General features: G+C 36.2%; 2 protein-coding genes across 2 annotated transcripts; both read left to right on the plus strand.

Moving 5' to 3' along the window:
• The first annotated feature begins 5,230 nt into the window (after nucleotides 1-5,230).
• LOC130471376 (uncharacterized) lies at nucleotides 5,231-8,597 on the plus strand. The gene is made up of 4 exons (XM_056841447.1): nucleotides 5,231-5,235; nucleotides 5,344-5,476; nucleotides 7,452-7,569; nucleotides 7,735-8,597. The coding sequence occupies exons 1-4, from the start codon at nucleotides 5,231-5,233 to the stop codon at nucleotides 8,595-8,597; spliced, it is 1,119 nt and encodes a 372-aa protein (XP_056697425.1).
• Nucleotides 8,598-8,682: 85 nt separating this feature from the next.
• LOC130471377 (hyphally regulated cell wall protein 1-like) lies at nucleotides 8,683-16,004 on the plus strand. Its single transcript, XM_056841448.1, has 2 exons — nucleotides 8,683-8,769; nucleotides 15,606-16,004. Exons 1-2 carry the CDS (start codon nucleotides 8,683-8,685, stop codon nucleotides 16,002-16,004), a joined length of 486 nt encoding a protein of 161 aa, XP_056697426.1.
• Nucleotides 16,005-16,892: the final 888 nt, after the last annotated feature.

Genomic DNA, 16,892 nt, shown 5'->3' on the forward strand with positions numbered 1-16,892 from the left:
TAGCAGTATGGCATAATTATATCCATTTTAGTATCCTCTTTTCCAGATGTTGAATTTAATGGACATGCCAAATAGGTCGGTTCTTTTCAACTTTGAGTTGGGGAATAAAGAAGTGCAGATTTTCGATTTTGGGTTAATTCAAGGGGAATAACACTTTTCTTCTTTCTAAATTACTCTAAAATATGAATAGACCACTAATCATTTTGGGGATATGGCTTTGTTTTTTTGTTAAAAAATATTGGTAGACTTTCAAGATAATATTTTTTCCCCAGTTCCCCTTCTATGTGTAATTTTGAATCATTAAGATTGCATAACTTAATTGATTATGTGTAATTTTGAATCATTAATATCCATATAGTTTAATATTATCGTTTACCCAACGTGCGAAGGTACTTGCCCAACACTTTGACCCAAAATTGGTCGGGTTAATATCAAAATTCACGTCATAAAATCATGTTTAAGACCCATCTTTTGGGTTGGGTTTTGAGCTAAGTGGTGACTCGTCCTGCAAAATTTTAATATTGTTTGGAGGAAAAAATAGATGTTTTGTATGTGGAATTGTATTATTTTATTGCTTTGGCAATTGAATCCTAGACTGGTTTTTGACAGGTCCAGGCATGTAATCATGTTCCAATGATTGCTGAGAAAAAGACTTGTCAAGAAGATACCACTTGAGCTAATGGTGAAGCTGCAGGAGACTGAATTTGAAAGCTGATATCCAAAAATTTGTTCTACGAGTTCAAAAGCAGTTGCCTTCAGCCCTGAAATTGGCATACAGTCATGCTATTCTTCATGGTCAGTTATGCTGATTAGGGGTGTGCACCGGTCCAAAACCAGACCGGACCGGACCGGAACCGGTTGGACCGGTGGACCGGAATTTTCAAAATTCCCGGACCGAGGATCGGACCGTAAAAAATCCGGTCCGGACCGGATAATTCAGGCTCGGTCCGATTTTGTACCGGCTTGGACCGATTTTTTTATTTTTTCCGATTTACGACCTTAAACTCAATTTTTTCTACATTGTTCTAAGCAACCCATATTTCTGATTCTTTAAACATCTCATACATACATGATAGATGATACATAACATCATAAGATTAATACAAAGGGGTAAAGACCAATGACCTATAAAAAATATCCAAAGTAAATAGTTCAACATAAATAATTAAGTTCAACATATAATAAATAGTTCAACATATAATAAAGTTTCTACCGTAAATCTCACATAATACAAGTTTTATTTGAAAATTAATAACAAGAGTTCAATGAAAAAAAACAATAATCTTGCTTGCTCTTCCAAACACAATAAATCATATGAAGGAGTCGACGAATATCACTTCATCACCATCATCCAAATTGTTGTTTTGAAAATCTGTTAATAAGAGAAAACAAAAATTACTAATGAAAACTAAAAAAGTATATGATTTTTATTATAAAAAGAAATAAAAAAACTTATCATTACCTTTTTCAAGTTCCTCTAACTCTCTCAAGTTTTCTTCAATATCAATCATTGATGTTCCTCTTGGGCGAAGCCAATCTTGTGAACAAATGAGAGCTTGTACCATCTTTCAAGAATATGAAATCCATATACAACAACATGTTAAATATTAAAGCGTAATAAAAATGAAATTAAAATATATTAAAAGTAACGCATTACCTTAGTAGTCAATGAACTCCTAAACTGATCAAGATGACGACCTCCAGCACTAAAGGCGGATTCAGATGCAACTGTAGACAATGGAATGGCTAATATATCTCGTGCCATGCGTGAAACAATGGGAAAACGATGCCAATTATTACGCCACCAAGACAATGCATCCATATCTTCTTCCTCTGCTCCTAGTTGTTCATTCAAGTACCTTTCAAACTCACTCCTTACATATCCACTTGACCCCTTCAACCTCTTAGCTCTTTCTTTCAGATTTTTCATATAGCCCACTCCACTTCCCAAATTATCATCCTCATTTGAATCAATTGTCACAAAATTATTGGTTTGCCCACTTTGAGGAATAAAAGAAGAATACAAGCTCCTATACTCATCAAATAAAGAGAAAGCATAATTCTTGACCTCGGTAGCAAGCATTGTGTGGTAAGAGTCAATTCAACAACTTCAAATTTAGAATGAGGATCAAGTATTGCAGCAATATAAATCAACATATTCATTTTCTCCACATTCCCCCAATACTTATCATACTTCTTTTTCATTGAAATAGCCATGGCTTTAAAATTTTCATCTGGATTTTTCTCCCACTTATTCAACATATCATATATGGCTGCAATCTCAAATAAACCTTTATTACTAGTCACATATTGAGAACCAGAAATGCGACGAGTTAAAAGGTAAAATCCTTTCAAAAATACAACCAACCTCTCCACTTTTTTCCAATCATCAAATTCAGGGGGCCTTTCATTGTCCTTCAAACCCATCCCATCAGGTAAAGACAAACCATTAAATACACGTTGAAATTTTATAGCAGTGTCCAACATTGTAGAAGTTGAATTCCATCGAGTCGGTACATCAAAAGACACGGATGATTTGCTATCTATGTTTGCTTTTTGAACAAGGTCTTTAAACCTTTGTATTCTCGCGGGAGAATTCTTAACAAACTTAACAGCATTTCGGACCCTGTCAATGCACACACCATGCTCTCTAATGCCATCCCACACAATAAGATTAATAATATGAGCAATGCACCTAATGTGGAGAAATTTTCCATCACTAACACATCCAGTTCGTTACACCATTCTTTTTAAGTGTAGACAAGCAACATCATTAGAACTAGCATTATCAACAGTAACAGTAAAAAAGTTTATCCTCAATACCCCAACTTTCCAAACAATGCTCAACTGCTTTCCCGATAGCCTCACCTTTATGACTAGAAATTGGACAAAAATTTATTATTTTTTATGCAATTTCCAATAATTATCAATAAAATGAGCAGTGAGACACATATAATTAATACGCTGAATTGATGTCCAAGTATCAGTTGTCACACAAATTTTCTGGCAATTCTTTAGCATATTTTTCAACTTTGCCTTTTCACTATAATAGAGTTCAAGACATTCCCGGGCAACAGTGGTACGTGATGGAATGTGAAATCTAGGACAAGCAACCTTCATCATATACTTAAAGCCAAGTTTCTCTACAAATCTAAAAGGAATCTCATCCACAATAATCATATAAACTAATGCTTCTATAAGTTCTTTCAAGTTCACTGTTCCATATTTTAATTTCCCATCACCATCCTCATTATCCTTGTCTCCTTCCCCGTGCTGAAAATACAATTCAGTTTGTTTTCCTTTACCCTTATCTTTGTACATAGGATTATTAAGACACTTCATTTCTGCATGATACTTCAGATTTTTTGATCCGTTTTTATTAGGATATGCGGCAAAAGTTTTATCACAAAACCTACATTCGGCTCATACGTTTCCTTTATCGTCGTTGTACTCGATATAGAAATCCCAAAAGGCTGCCTTCTTCTTACTTTTTCTAACCACATAATCACGTCCCTCAGTTAACTTCTTTTCTGGAGGCAAAGACTTACGCAACTCTTCAATGTCTGTCCCGTTAACTGCATCTGGTATTGGTTGTGTCTCCATCTACAATAAATTTCATGAGCATTATAACACAAATATTAATAAACTTATTAAAGACTAACAAAATTACTATCACATATTAAAACATAATCTTCCATTTAATAAACTGAAATTGCATCATGTGCCATAAAATAAGATATTATATACTAATTAAAAAAATAACAAGACAGAAAAGTTAAAAAAAAAAAACAAGAACGATAAACTATATCCTATATCTACGAGTTGTTCTTAGTTAGGCGCTATTTTTGTTTCTTCTTCACTTTTATACTTAGCTTAATTAATCTTCTCATGAAAGTCCAATATGTTTTCATTATATGCAAAAGACGTGGCATCAAGCATATCAAATTCGTCGCATTATGAATAAACCAGCTCCAACCTCATATTATGAATAAGCCATACTCCAATGACTAGTAAGATATTATGAACAAACCCCATAATTCCCATAAAGGTCCTTCAATGTGCAATAGACCATGCTCCAACTCCAACAGCCCGAACAATAAAGCAACAAAGTTAATTTCATAATCTAATATTGGAATAGAAAGTAAGCTTTACTAATACGATCATACGAAGCATACGAGTATACGATAAGTTTCTTCAATCAAAACTTTGCTGCTAAAAATTATAATTATTCTTGTCATTAAATGTTCTAATGTTGATAGGAGTAGTCTGTTTCCTCTAATTAGTGAAATTCTGCAAGTCTATACTAATATACAGATATACTCATTACTCATATACTAGTATATAAATATTTAGAAAATTCACGCAATAATTGTTCGATCCTAAAATCATAGAAAAACTTACGTACTATATGCGAGTCGCAAAAGGAATTGAAAAGATGCAGTCCCATGGTGGTCTGCTTATGGTGATGTGGTGGACGACGGTAGCCGGTAGGAGACGAAGTAGTACGAGAGAACGGCAGTTGACGACGAACAGATGAAGAGACGGAAAGAGAGAACAATGGAGATGAACGATTTTACCCTAATATGATTATATGAAAACGCAGAAGGGTTTTTTTTTGTGAGATTAATGTACCATTAAGTATTTACGTGGGCCGCAAGCCTACAGTTGGGCGCCTCTTCATCTAAATTTTTTATTTTTTTAAAAGAGATTCCGGGTCACCGGTCTGGACCGGGAAATTTCGGGTTTTGACCGGACTGGACCGGAAACCCGGAATCGCATATTTTCAAGGACCATAGACCGGACCGGAATTTATTGGTCCGGTCCGGTCCGGTCCATTTTCCGGTCCGGTCCGGTCCATTTTCCGGTCCGGTCCGGTCCATTTTCCGTTCCGGACCGGACCGTGCACACCCCTAATGCTGACACTTGTAAGTGTTGTAACTATTCGCTTCTTAATTCTTGCATAGTACTTGCTATACCAGTTTGTATTCTACTAGAGTTACTTTAGGAAGAGTTTTGCTTTTGCTTGTCAGTTTATAGGTAACATCTTTTTCTATTAAATGGGCTATTTCCTCGCTAATCAAAATTATACTCGTTCCAACCTGTCCAAATTAAAAGCATCATTCATAGATTTATTTGTTCTGCCTTATAGTAAGATCTAAGTATAGCAGATCTGTTGGTATTTCTGGGGTTGTCATGCTGTATTTGCTTGTTGAATGTTCATGTTAGAACTATGGAGTTTTTCTGTTGACAATAAGTAATGTAGTTTGGTACGTGAAGAATTTAATCATGTTTAAATACTCTTTCTTATTTAAATTTGCTTGCTGGATCTGTCCGGTGATACAGAAAGAGGACGTCAACGAGTTCTTATGGCTTAAAAAGGCTTGAGTTTTCAGGTCATATGTTTGAAGGAAGAAGCCGATCAGAAGCCTCCAAACTGCAGATGGTTAATAATCCACTGCTTCCTGCAACTTATTGCGTATATATTCTGGCATTTTCTTGTGTACATTTGACTTCAGGGAGATGAGAACTTCAAATTTGAATTTGTTTTGCAAATTTTTAAATTTGGATGGTACTCTTCTGCAACTTAATGATATCTTAATGACAAGTTCGTGCAACTTAATGACATCTTGTTGTTTGATAACGTGGTATTCTTCTCTCATGCAAATGATTCATTTTCGTGTCAACCTCTCTGTTTAATCACCATTTTGTGCATAATATAGGAGTTTTTCAATAGATTTACCATTTGTTTTTGCACATTTTCTAATTTATAACTAATAATAGTTTCTATTCCTAATGTATATAAGTAAACTTTTATAAAAGTTGATTAAAAATGTAAAGATAACCAAACGTTATGCAAGAAACTATTAATGCCATATATAGTCGAAAAAGTGAATACGTACTGACTAGTGTAAAAACAAAGTGGTATTATCGGTTTCATATGAAGTATGAGCGCTAGAGTCGGCGTCAAAGAAGTGATTGTCTATTTATTTACCAAAATCACAAGATATTAAAGCTAAGAAAACATTTTTCCATAGTTCCATCAGAGAAAATTTCCTCTTTTTAGTAATCAGATTTCTCATCTTTTCCAATCAATTTTTCATAGGCCAAACGTCATCATCATCATCACAAATTCATTATGAAATGATATATCTAAGTGTACTCTTTAATATTTTTATTCTTTTATAAGAATTTTTGTTTGTTGTTACTTTACAATATAATTTCACAACTTATTCCTACCTTAATTCCACAAATTAATCCAATTGCAATTTCACAAACTTATTTTTGCTAACTTGGGGGACTGCGCGCGTTAGCGTGCCGTCCAACAACTAGTATAGTTGAAAAATAGAAAATGGACAAATAGGAAGTAGAATCAAAGAATTGAAGAACAGAGAAGGAGAAAGGAAAAAGGAAAAATTATAAAAGAGTGCATAATGAGAACCGTGCACGTGTTTTTATTTTGTTCTTTTAACAGAGTATTATAAAAAGAACAAATGAAAAGACTAAAAGAACAAATATAGAGACTAAAAGAACAAGTCAAGTACTTTGTGTCTTTGTCCCACAATAACATATGATTCAGAATCATCATTTTCATCATTCTGTTATGAATTATCAAACACATTATTCATAAATAATAGGTTAACATGTATAAAAACAAGAAAAATAATGCAATCAAAAGAACAAAGGATAAATAAAAAGTAACAAGAAAAATAACACAATAAAATAAAAAGAACAAGTTATGAAACGCAAATGAAATCGAAAATAATAAAAAAGAAGAACACAATAAAATAAAAGAACAAATTATGAAACGCAAATGGTCTATTTTTCTAGTATAATGAAACAGTTCTTTTAATACGAGCATAATGAAACTGTTATTTTAATACGAGCATATGTTCTTTTGATACGTAAAACTGTTTTTTTCTGGAAAAAAAATCGTAATTACATAATCAAGATCTTCAAAATCAACGATTTCAACGAAATCAGTGTGTTATTACATAATTCGATTCATTAAAATCATCAAATTCATCAAAACACGATTATTACAAAATCAAAATCATCAAAATAGTCAAAATCATCAAAAACACAATTATTACAAAATCAAAATCATCAAAACATACGATTTATTATTACAAAATTGAAAAATTACCTCCAAAATTTGATTATCAGATGCAGAATTCAGATTTCAAGAAGAATAATCAATTTAATTTGATGTTGAAGCAGAAAAATCAACGAATTTTTGGGGATTTTCATTATTTTCTCTCTCTAAAACCCATTTAAGAAAACATAGTTCACACTTTCTCTCTCCTCTTTACAGTTTGAATTCAAAACATAAAACCCAGAAGAATATATATCGCAAAAATAACAGCGAATCAAATAAAAACACGATAAACATAGCTGAAAAGAACAGAGCCTTTAATGTTCTTTTGTTCAGGGGAATTGTTCTTTTGTTCAAGGGCATTGTTCTTTTTTTCTGGGAATTTAATGAAAACGCGCGTTTTGTGTTTAATGTTGGTCGTTTTGATCCCGGTGCACCTAGAGCTACGTGCACACACCTGCACTATCAAAATTGCGGTGAGATGGGGTTGAGGAAACCCAAATGATTTTTCTAGAAATTGTTTTCCAGTGGCTTGAATCCTTGATGACTAATCATGGGTTAATGGGACACTTGGCAACTTAGCAAGCAAATTACAATTAAATTCAGCTAACTAAAATTAGCAGAATTTTTTTTACTTCAAGGTTCAGCCTGGAAGGTTGGAGATGGAAACAATATCATAGCAGGAAGGGATAACTGGGTCCATGGAAAGGTACCTGTTTTTGCTTCCCATATTCGTTTAACAGGTGCAAAGTTGTGGAGAGTCAGTCATTTTATTCGGGCTTCGGAACTTCGATGGAATGCAGCACTAATTAGAGACTCCTTTGATAATAATGATGCAAATTCTATCCTGTCTGTTGAGCTTCCATCTAGTTCAGTTTCAGTTCCAGACCGATTATATTGGCCTAAAAACAAAGTTGGGAATTTCACAGTCAAAACTGGTTACGCTTTCTTACAAGAGCAGCTCACTGACCAGGATGCTAGTTTTGGTTTTAGGCAGAATAGGTTTGTTCCATTTTTTAAATTACTCTGGGATCTTAAAATTCTTCCAAAATGGAAGCTTTTTATATGGAAGATAATGGTTGAGGGGCTGCCAATGAAAGCTAGTCTAGAGCGGAGAGGAATTTCGTTAGATATTTCGTGTGACCTATGCAGTGACTTTTCTGAGGATGCGCAACACATGTTTCGCCATTGTAAATTGGCTCAAGATGTGTGGAGGAGTAGTATGTTAGGCATCTACTCAAATTTTAATGAGAATCATTCTCTTCAACAATGGATTCTCAACTATATCCAGCTTTTTATTAGCGAGGATGGCAAGTACAGTGATCAAGTAGTCACTTTCATAGGGATCTTGTGGGCATTACGGGTTACGCGAAATTCAAGAGTTTTCCGTTCTGAGACTGGGGATATTCAAGAAGTTCAAACCCAAGTTACTTTAGCTTTGAAGGAGAATGCAATCTACATGCATAAAGATAGTGAAAATTGGGGTGTTCCACACACCACATAGCACATGCAAACCTACCCACCGGGGTTCTACTTTACGAATATAGGTAAGGAGATTGCTTATATGCCAGGTACGGTTATATACATTGATGGAGCGTGGAACAAAGTCACTTCAAGAGCTGGAATGGGATGGATCCTTCAACAACCACAAACAGCGGAGACATGAATTATTGGAGGTTGTGACTATGGTCTAGGGCATTCAGCTTTACATGTGGAATCGATGGCTTGTCTGCGTGATTTACAATGGGTAACGACTTCATCAATGAAGGACATAGCAGTATATACTGACTCGGCGACGTTAGTCTCTTTCTTGCAGGGAAAGGTTAAGTCTTATATATGTGTTCGTTGGACGGTGAACGCGATTCTCGAGATAAGAAAATAATTCAAGAGCTGCATGATTAATAAGGTAGATCGACGTGATATATAGGCTGCTCATGATCTGGAAAGAAGGGCAACAAAGGAAGGATTGCAATTCTCTTCACCATTTGGTGTTAGGCCAAATGGTTAATTTGTTTTTCAGTTTTTTCTTTTCCGTAACTTTATCCTATGTCAAAAAAAATAAATTATCTATTAAACTCTTTAAATTAATTTCCTTGCAATGCTTTAATTTAGAAAAAGTCATGTTAATAATTTAAGTAATGTACCACTTCATTCAGGAAAACAAAATAGAAATCATAATGTCACAATTAGTCTCGAGTTAAATTTTATTTTTAGAATAATATAAAAATCGAAAATCTCAAAACGAATAATTTCCAAATTTTAGCTAGGGTGAGGATTAATCTTAAAACTATTTAAATAAATTAATAATAAATATTTTAAATTCTCGCCAAATTAAAGTAATTCCAAAACTATAGTCTCAGGTTAGTTCCAAAAGAACTTTTATTTATTTGTTTTAAGAATTAGTTTAAGAGGATGAATATGCTTAACACGAGATTAAGGGCTGTTTAAAATCAGGATTATTACATATAAATAATAATTTCTTCAATATAATTAAGAATATAAAATTTTGGGGCATCACATTATACCTCCCTTAAAACAAAGTTGGTCCTCGAACTTCAAAACATAAAACCTTACGAAATCTGAGTGAAACTTTTTTTTTTGAATATTAGCGTACAAAACAAGGTAATTAAATCTCCAAGTAGATTTTATTTTACAATAGCTACAAAGAACAAACCCAAAAAAGTAAACAAAAGAAAGGCCAAGCGTCCTACATCTAGTGGCCACATTGTGAGCTTTGTCTACTTCGCCCCTTGGGACTTTGAGGATAGTGCATTGCCGGAAAGTGGAGCCTAAGGCCTTGATTTCCTCAATAATACCCATTATTGTTATATCAACCACTCTTCCCGTGCGGAGGTTAGACACTAGAGCAGATGAATCAGTATTAATTCGTAATCGATGAACCTGCCTATCTGAGGCCCAAGTTAGGGCAAGAAGACAAGCTTTCGCTTCTGCATGATCTGAAGAGACTGCCCTACCATGTTGGCCTGCCGACTCCTCTAAATCTGAGAAATGATTAGTAGAAACCATCATTCCCCATCCCGTCTTTCCAGTCTTCTTGTCCCACGACCCATCAACCTGCAAAATAAAATCATTATGTAACTCTTTTTCTTGTCCAATGTGCACCATATTGAAACCCGGAGGCTCTCTTGGCCCATCTGATGACGAATCTTGGTTCCACACTCTAAAGGTATCCGCTTCCTTCAGTTGACTCTCCAAGGCTTCCAAAACCGCACCCGGGTGTCCCCCCTCCCCTCTAAAAATTCTTGCATTCCTCGTTTTCCCCAAACACCAAAGAAAAGCAATAAATCTTTGAACACGGCCTCCGTTCCACCCATCCTCGCTATGAAAAATCATGATATAGCTTCGTACCCATTTTTTTAATGGCCACGATTCATTTTCTGAAGGATCGATTTGAAGTGAACTAGACATCCAACTCAAATGAGAAACCGAACAAAATCTCAAAACATGTTGCAAATCTTCCTCCCGAATGCCACAATAGTTACACTCGGTATCACAATCCAAACCTCTTCTCACTAAATTAGCCTTCACAGCAAGACCATCATAAAAGTGTAGGGGAATACAGTTAAACATAACATGTGCGGAAACAATCCCCAAAGCCAGGAAGCATGTATAAAGCACAGATTAAGCAGACTTACGTTTGAAGCGTGTTTTCCACAAATTGTCAATGAACACGAACTTAGAACTCCTGTTGTCGTTCCTCTACTTGGTTCACCGACACGATCAGATCCGTCTTGATTATCGTAACTTAGACAATCGATCAAGAGTTTGTGCTTTTGGGATGAACACACTTTGGAGGCACAGAGAGAATTAGGGTTCTCTGTTTTTCTCCTAGGGTTGTGTGTATGAATTGTGTTATGTTGGAAAAGGGGTTAGAAGGTTATTTACATAACCTTACTAACCGACCGAGCCATAAGGCAAGGCCGGCCAGCATCATCCGCGCATGCCCACACGCGCACAGCCAGGCGCTGGGCCTTGGGCCGCGCTGTGTGCGTTGCTGCTGCTGCCATTTGCATGCGCGCGCGCCCAGCCAAGGCGTGGGCCTTGCGCACTGGCTCGCTGCTACGCCCAGTGGGCCTTGCGCGCTTGCGCGCCTTGGCTCGTTGGGCTGGCAGCGTTGCCCCTTTCTTATCCGCGATTAAATATATTTCCGATATATTATTTATCGTTTCGTATACGACGAATCACCGTCGTACGATACGATTTATTCGTTTCGCCTAGCTTACGAATATTCGCGATACGATATACGATTCTGATGCAAGGTTGTATCGTATAATACATTTTCCAACTAATTCCCGAAAAGCTATTAAATGAATTTCCGATTCATTTAATCCGGTGATCTGTTACGTGTCATTGGTGTGACCTTGTAGGTTCAGTCAGGAGTAAGCTGTGAGTTTAATATCCATTAGAACTCACTGATCGGAAGCATTGCTCCAGCTAGCTGTTCCGATCACTTGATCTCACTGAATTAATTGTTCGCAATTAATCTGAACCTTGGTATTAGACTTCATGCACCTTGGGTGAAGGACATATTTCCTTCAGTCTCCCACTTGTCATTCAGACAAGTGTGCATTCATATTCCTTTGTCGCTTAGTGTTACTTACTGAACATAAGGTAAGATCCAAGCCATCCTTATTAGGTCCAGAAGTGTTTCTCGGATTACAGAGTTCAACTGTCAAACTTTTGCAGAAGGTTAAGCCTTAACCATTCTGAGCACGGCCATGCATTTTACAGTATCTAACTCTTCGAGAGGCCTTGTTACACAACAACACCATATCCTATCAAAGATAGGAGGACAATCCATTCTTGCAATCTATGAACACTCACTTTGATTCATAGTACGCCCGATAACTGCTTTTATAGCCTCCTTTTACGATGCGACGTTTAGCTAGCATCAAAGTGAACTAATTCTCAAACGAGTAGACATAATCGCTCATGTTCTGAGGAACGGTTTCTAATCACCATTAATAAGGACTACCTATGACATGAATTTAATCTCTTAAAGTGTTCTCATGGTCAATCCGATACAAGATCCAATAAGTATCTATGCAAAAGACTCTGACATCCAGTCACTCTAGTTCAAGAAACAGAACTAAGTAATCTACTTGCAATCTAATCTTCATTACTCATTGGTCGTCCATCTTTCAATGACCTGGATTAGGGATCCTTTGTGACTTCAATATTCAAGTTCACTTATGGGTGTTTCTTTGTCGAAGAATCCATCTTGACATCCCATTTGAATGATTTGAATCACATGGACTTATCATTTAATTCTAAACCACAATTAAATGAATATGAAATAATAGATTTCATAAATATGAAATGGTTAAACCAATTGTTTTAAACATAGATCTAACAGATGTTCTAAAACAATAATTAGAAAATCAAAGCCATTCTCCAACATGCTTGATTCCCATGGTTGCTACATGTGCGTTGTGTTTCACTTGTGGCAACGGTTTAGTCAATGGATCCGCGACGTTGTCGTCAGTTCCAACCTTGCAAATCTCGATTTCCTTTCTTTCAACGATCTCTCGAAGTATATGAAATCGCCGCAGTACGTGCTTGGAATTCTGGTGGCTCCTAGGCTCCTTTGCCTGGGCAATGGCTCCGTTATTGTCATAATACAAAGCCACTGGTCCTTTAATGGAGGGCACAACACCAAGTTCTTCGATGAACTTCCGAATCCAAACAGCTTCCTTTGCTGCTTCTGAGGCAGCAATGTACTCGGCTTCAGTTGTAGAATCCGCAATAGTTCTTTGCTTAGCACTTTTCCAGCTTACTGCTCCGCCGTTGAGGCAGAACACAAACCCAGACTGTGATCTGAAATCATCTATGTCGGTTTGAAATCTTGCGTCCGTATAGCCCTTAACAATCAACTCATCTGTACCACCATAAACCAGAAACTGATCCTTAGTCCTTTTCAAGTACTTTAGGATGTTCTTGGCAGCAGTCCAATGCGCCTCACCTGGTTCTGACTGGTACCTTCTCGTTGCACTGAGTGCGAACGAAACATCCGGCCTTGTACAAATCATAGCATACATGATGGATCCAATAGCCGAAGCGTATGGAGTTCCACTCATCTTTCTACGCTTATCAGATGTTTTGGGACACTGATTCTTGCTTAGATATGTGCCATGTGACATGGGTAGATGGCCTCTCTTGGCTTCCATCATATTGAACCTAGCTAGCACTTTGTCAATGTAAGTGCTTTGGCTTAGTCCAATCATCCTCTTAGATCTATCCCTATAGATCTTGATGCCCAATATGTACTGTGCCTCTCCTAAGTCCTTCATTGAGAAACACTTTCCAAGCCAAGTCTTTACAGACTCCAACATAGGAATGTCGTTTCCAATAAGCAGTATGTCGTCAACATACAAGACTAGGAATGCAATTTTACTCCCGCTGACCTTCTTGTATACACAAGATTCGTCCTGATTCTTGATGAAGCCAAACTTATTGACTGCTTCATCAAATCGTTTATTCCAACTCCTTGATGCATGCTTTAGTCCGTAGATGGACTTCTTAAGCTTGCATACCTTTCCTTGGTTCTTTTGATCGACAAAACCCTCCGGATGTGTCATGAACACAGTCTCTTCAAGAACACTATTCAAGAAGGCAGTTTTGACATCCATTTTCCATATTTCATAGTCATGAAAAGTGGCAATCGCAAGGATTATCCGAATAGACTTAAGCATCGCGACAGGAGAAAAGGTTTCATCGTAGTCAACGACGTGAACTTGCCTGTAACCTTTTGCTACAAATCTAGCCTTGTATATGTGTACAATTCCATCTTCGTCTTTCTTCAATTTGAAGACCCATTTGCATCCGATAGGTGTGAACCCATCCGGCAAATCAACCAAATCCCAGACTTGATTTTCAGACATGGAGTCTATTTCATATTGCATGGCCTCTAACCATTTAGTGGAGCTTGGGCTCGTCATATGTAACACCCCGAACTCTAATTCAATTATTAAAGCATACTTAGCAGCGGAATTAACATAATTCGGTCGGGACATTACCAGCCGTAACTCCCTCTTGGGAATTACAAGGCAACCATCAATCATAAGCTATTAAATCCTCCAAAATTAACATAATAATCCTTTATATTCCCAAAGTAAAAGTACATAACGTACTAAAAATCTTTAATTAAACTATTAAAACTTAGAACATTAACTAGGTGAATATTGTTAAAGTGAAATCCTCGCCACTACTCGTTTTCATCGTTCCCAGCAGTACCTAAAACAGAAAACAAAAACGGTGAGCCGAAGACTCAGTAACGAACTATTCTAGCAACGTAAATTCATTTCAATTCATTTTATTTAATAACACAGGGAGAGTAGAATAATGTAAAACATTTTATAACGTCCTTTATTTAATTCATTCATAACTTTTGGGTACACATGCTAGCCGTGGCAAGTATGACATGGTGGAACGTCTTCCACGATGGACCGCTGTCCATAAAACATGGGGCCTTGGCCCGAAAACATGAGAGCCTTGGCTCAATGGGAGGATGCCCCATGGGTACATGCATGACCGAGAATCGTAACCTGTGAACATATACTGTCAAACGGACTAGGCCTTTCACTTTCATTTATCATGTTTCGTTTAATTTTACATTTTAGCCTTTTACTTCATTTGAAGTAACATAATTCCTTTAGATCATGTGATCGAAATAAAACATCATTTTGATCCTGGGATCAATAAAATATCATTTCATTCATGGCATCATATAAGCATCATTTTATAAGAATTTCAATCAATCATATTATAAGAAATAATTCCATCAAATCATATTATAATAAATAATTCAATCAAAACATAATTCATTTCCCGCAATTCATAAAACATGTCAAAAACATTCAGTTTATAAATCAATCATAACGTTGTAATTTCATAATCGCATTTATAAAGGAATTGCGGGTACTAGCAATAGCCGTTACCTACACTCCGCGATTGCTAAGGCTTTTCCTTGGTTCGTTCGTCCTGAGCTCCGAATCCAATTTCTTTCAAAATATTAAATCACTGAATTAGTATTAAATCGACAAATAATTTAAAATCGATATTTTATAAATAATAAATTTTATGAGTAATGGTTTTATAAATAAATATAATTTCATACTATAATGAAAATATTATTAAACGAAATTTAGTCGAAATATATTTATATATTTCATAAATCGATTTACATAAAAAATATTATATAAATTCGGTTTTTGTTAAATAAAGCTAGTAATTTATTTCATTAAAATCGATAATTAAACCTGAAAAATAATAACCAATTTTATTAGTAAATAATTATATTATAAAGATTATTAAAACATGAAAATTAATAATTAGAGAATCTGAAATTTAATAATTAGGAAATCTGAAATAGTAATTCAATTTTTAACTCACCAAAGGCCCAAATTGAAATAGCCCAACTCAAGTATGGGTTTGAGGTGAATAAAAATCAAGGTTTCACTTAGACACCTGATTTTCGGTTTTTCTGGGAAAGGAAATAGAAACAGGGGAGGGGTGCGAAACAGGGGAGGCACGAAGAGGAGCAAGGGAAAGGAAGGAGGGAGGAAGGGAGGTGGCGGCTGGCTGGGCGGCGCGGCAGGGTTGCGCCGGTGGTTCAGCACGGCAGGGCCGCGAGGGAGATGGTGGATGGGGGCGGCGCAAAAACTGGAAAAAGAGAGGGGAGTGCGAGGGAGAAGACGGGGGTGCAGGGGTGGCGGTGGTGGATGTGAGAGGTGGTTGGAGAAGCTCGGTGATTGAGGGTGGCAGCGAGAGTGGTTGGGGTTGGTGGTTGTGGCACGGTGGTGCGGCGAGGGGAAGAAAGAAGGAGGCAGGGGAGGGGAGCAGGGATGCGACAGAGGAGGGAGCAAGGGGGAGTACGGTGGTGGTCGAGTGATTGTCGAGTGGTGTTGGGGTGCTTGAGGTGGTGTTGAACGGTGGTTGTGGTGGCGGACAGTGGTGGTGGTGGTGGTGGTGGTTGGTCCGAATCAGGGAACAAAAAGAGGAGGAGAATTGAATTTGAATTTGGTTTTTGAGATTGAAATTGAAATTCAATTCTGAAAATGAAATTGAATTTGTAATGTGTTAGTGTAATATCCCTAATATTTTATGTCGCAAAAGTTTGTTATAATTTATTTTTTCTTTGTAAAAAAAAAACAAAAAAAAAAATAGTCTTTAACATTTGAAACTAAAGTAACAAAGTTTTTCTAAATTAAGTTCCGGGACAATATTTCTTTTAAGGAGGGTAGATTATAATACCTTGTATTTTTAACTTTAAGTTTCGGGAGGAAACTTCTTTTAAGGAGGGTAGATTGTAATACCCTATATTTTTCTAACATTAAGTTTCGGGACGAAACTTATTTTAAGGAGGGTAGATTGTAATACCCTGTATTTTTCTAACTTTAAGTTTCGGGACGAAACTTCTTTTAAGGGGATAGATTGTAATACCCTAATATTTTACGATTTCGTAAAATATAATATATAGCCAAAGTAAAGTTATAATTCATATTAAATGATTTTCTGTTTTTAGTTAGTCTCTTTTAATATTTTCGGAAAATTTAAAAACACTATTTTAAATTCAGTAGGACTATTTTTATGAGATAGTATAAATATCCTTCAACCCTAGTATTTTTTTTAAAGCAAAAAAATAGGGGAACGGCCGTTTGATATTCTATGAGATTAGTCTCTCGGATTATTTTCCGTACTCGATCCCCTCTCTTGTGCGTGCACTAGATTTCAAAAGGAAAAAACAAACTAAATTCTTTTGTGATCAATGGATCATGAC

Source organism: Spinacia oleracea, chromosome 4, assembly GCF_020520425.1.
Source record: "Spinacia oleracea cultivar Varoflay chromosome 4, BTI_SOV_V1, whole genome shotgun sequence".
NCBI classification, from domain to species: domain Eukaryota; kingdom Viridiplantae; phylum Streptophyta; class Magnoliopsida; order Caryophyllales; family Amaranthaceae; genus Spinacia; species Spinacia oleracea.

Bases quoted from the DNA above. Each gene is read 5' to 3' on its own strand.
- LOC130471376 (XM_056841447.1), top strand. The intron at 5,477-7,451 runs GTATATATTCTG...CTTTTGTTCAAG, and splicing joins TGCTTCCTGCAACTTATTGC to GGCATTGTTCTTTTTTTCTG. The intron at 7,570-7,734 runs GTGAGATGGGGT...TTTTACTTCAAG, and splicing joins CCTGCACTATCAAAATTGCG to GTTCAGCCTGGAAGGTTGGA.
- LOC130471377 (XM_056841448.1), top strand. From the start codon at position 8,683: ATGGAGCGTGGAACAAAGTCACTTCAAGAGCTGGAATGGGATGGATCC. The intron at 8,770-15,605 runs GTTGTGACTATG...TTTCTGGGAAAG, and splicing joins GGAGACATGAATTATTGGAG to GAAATAGAAACAGGGGAGGG.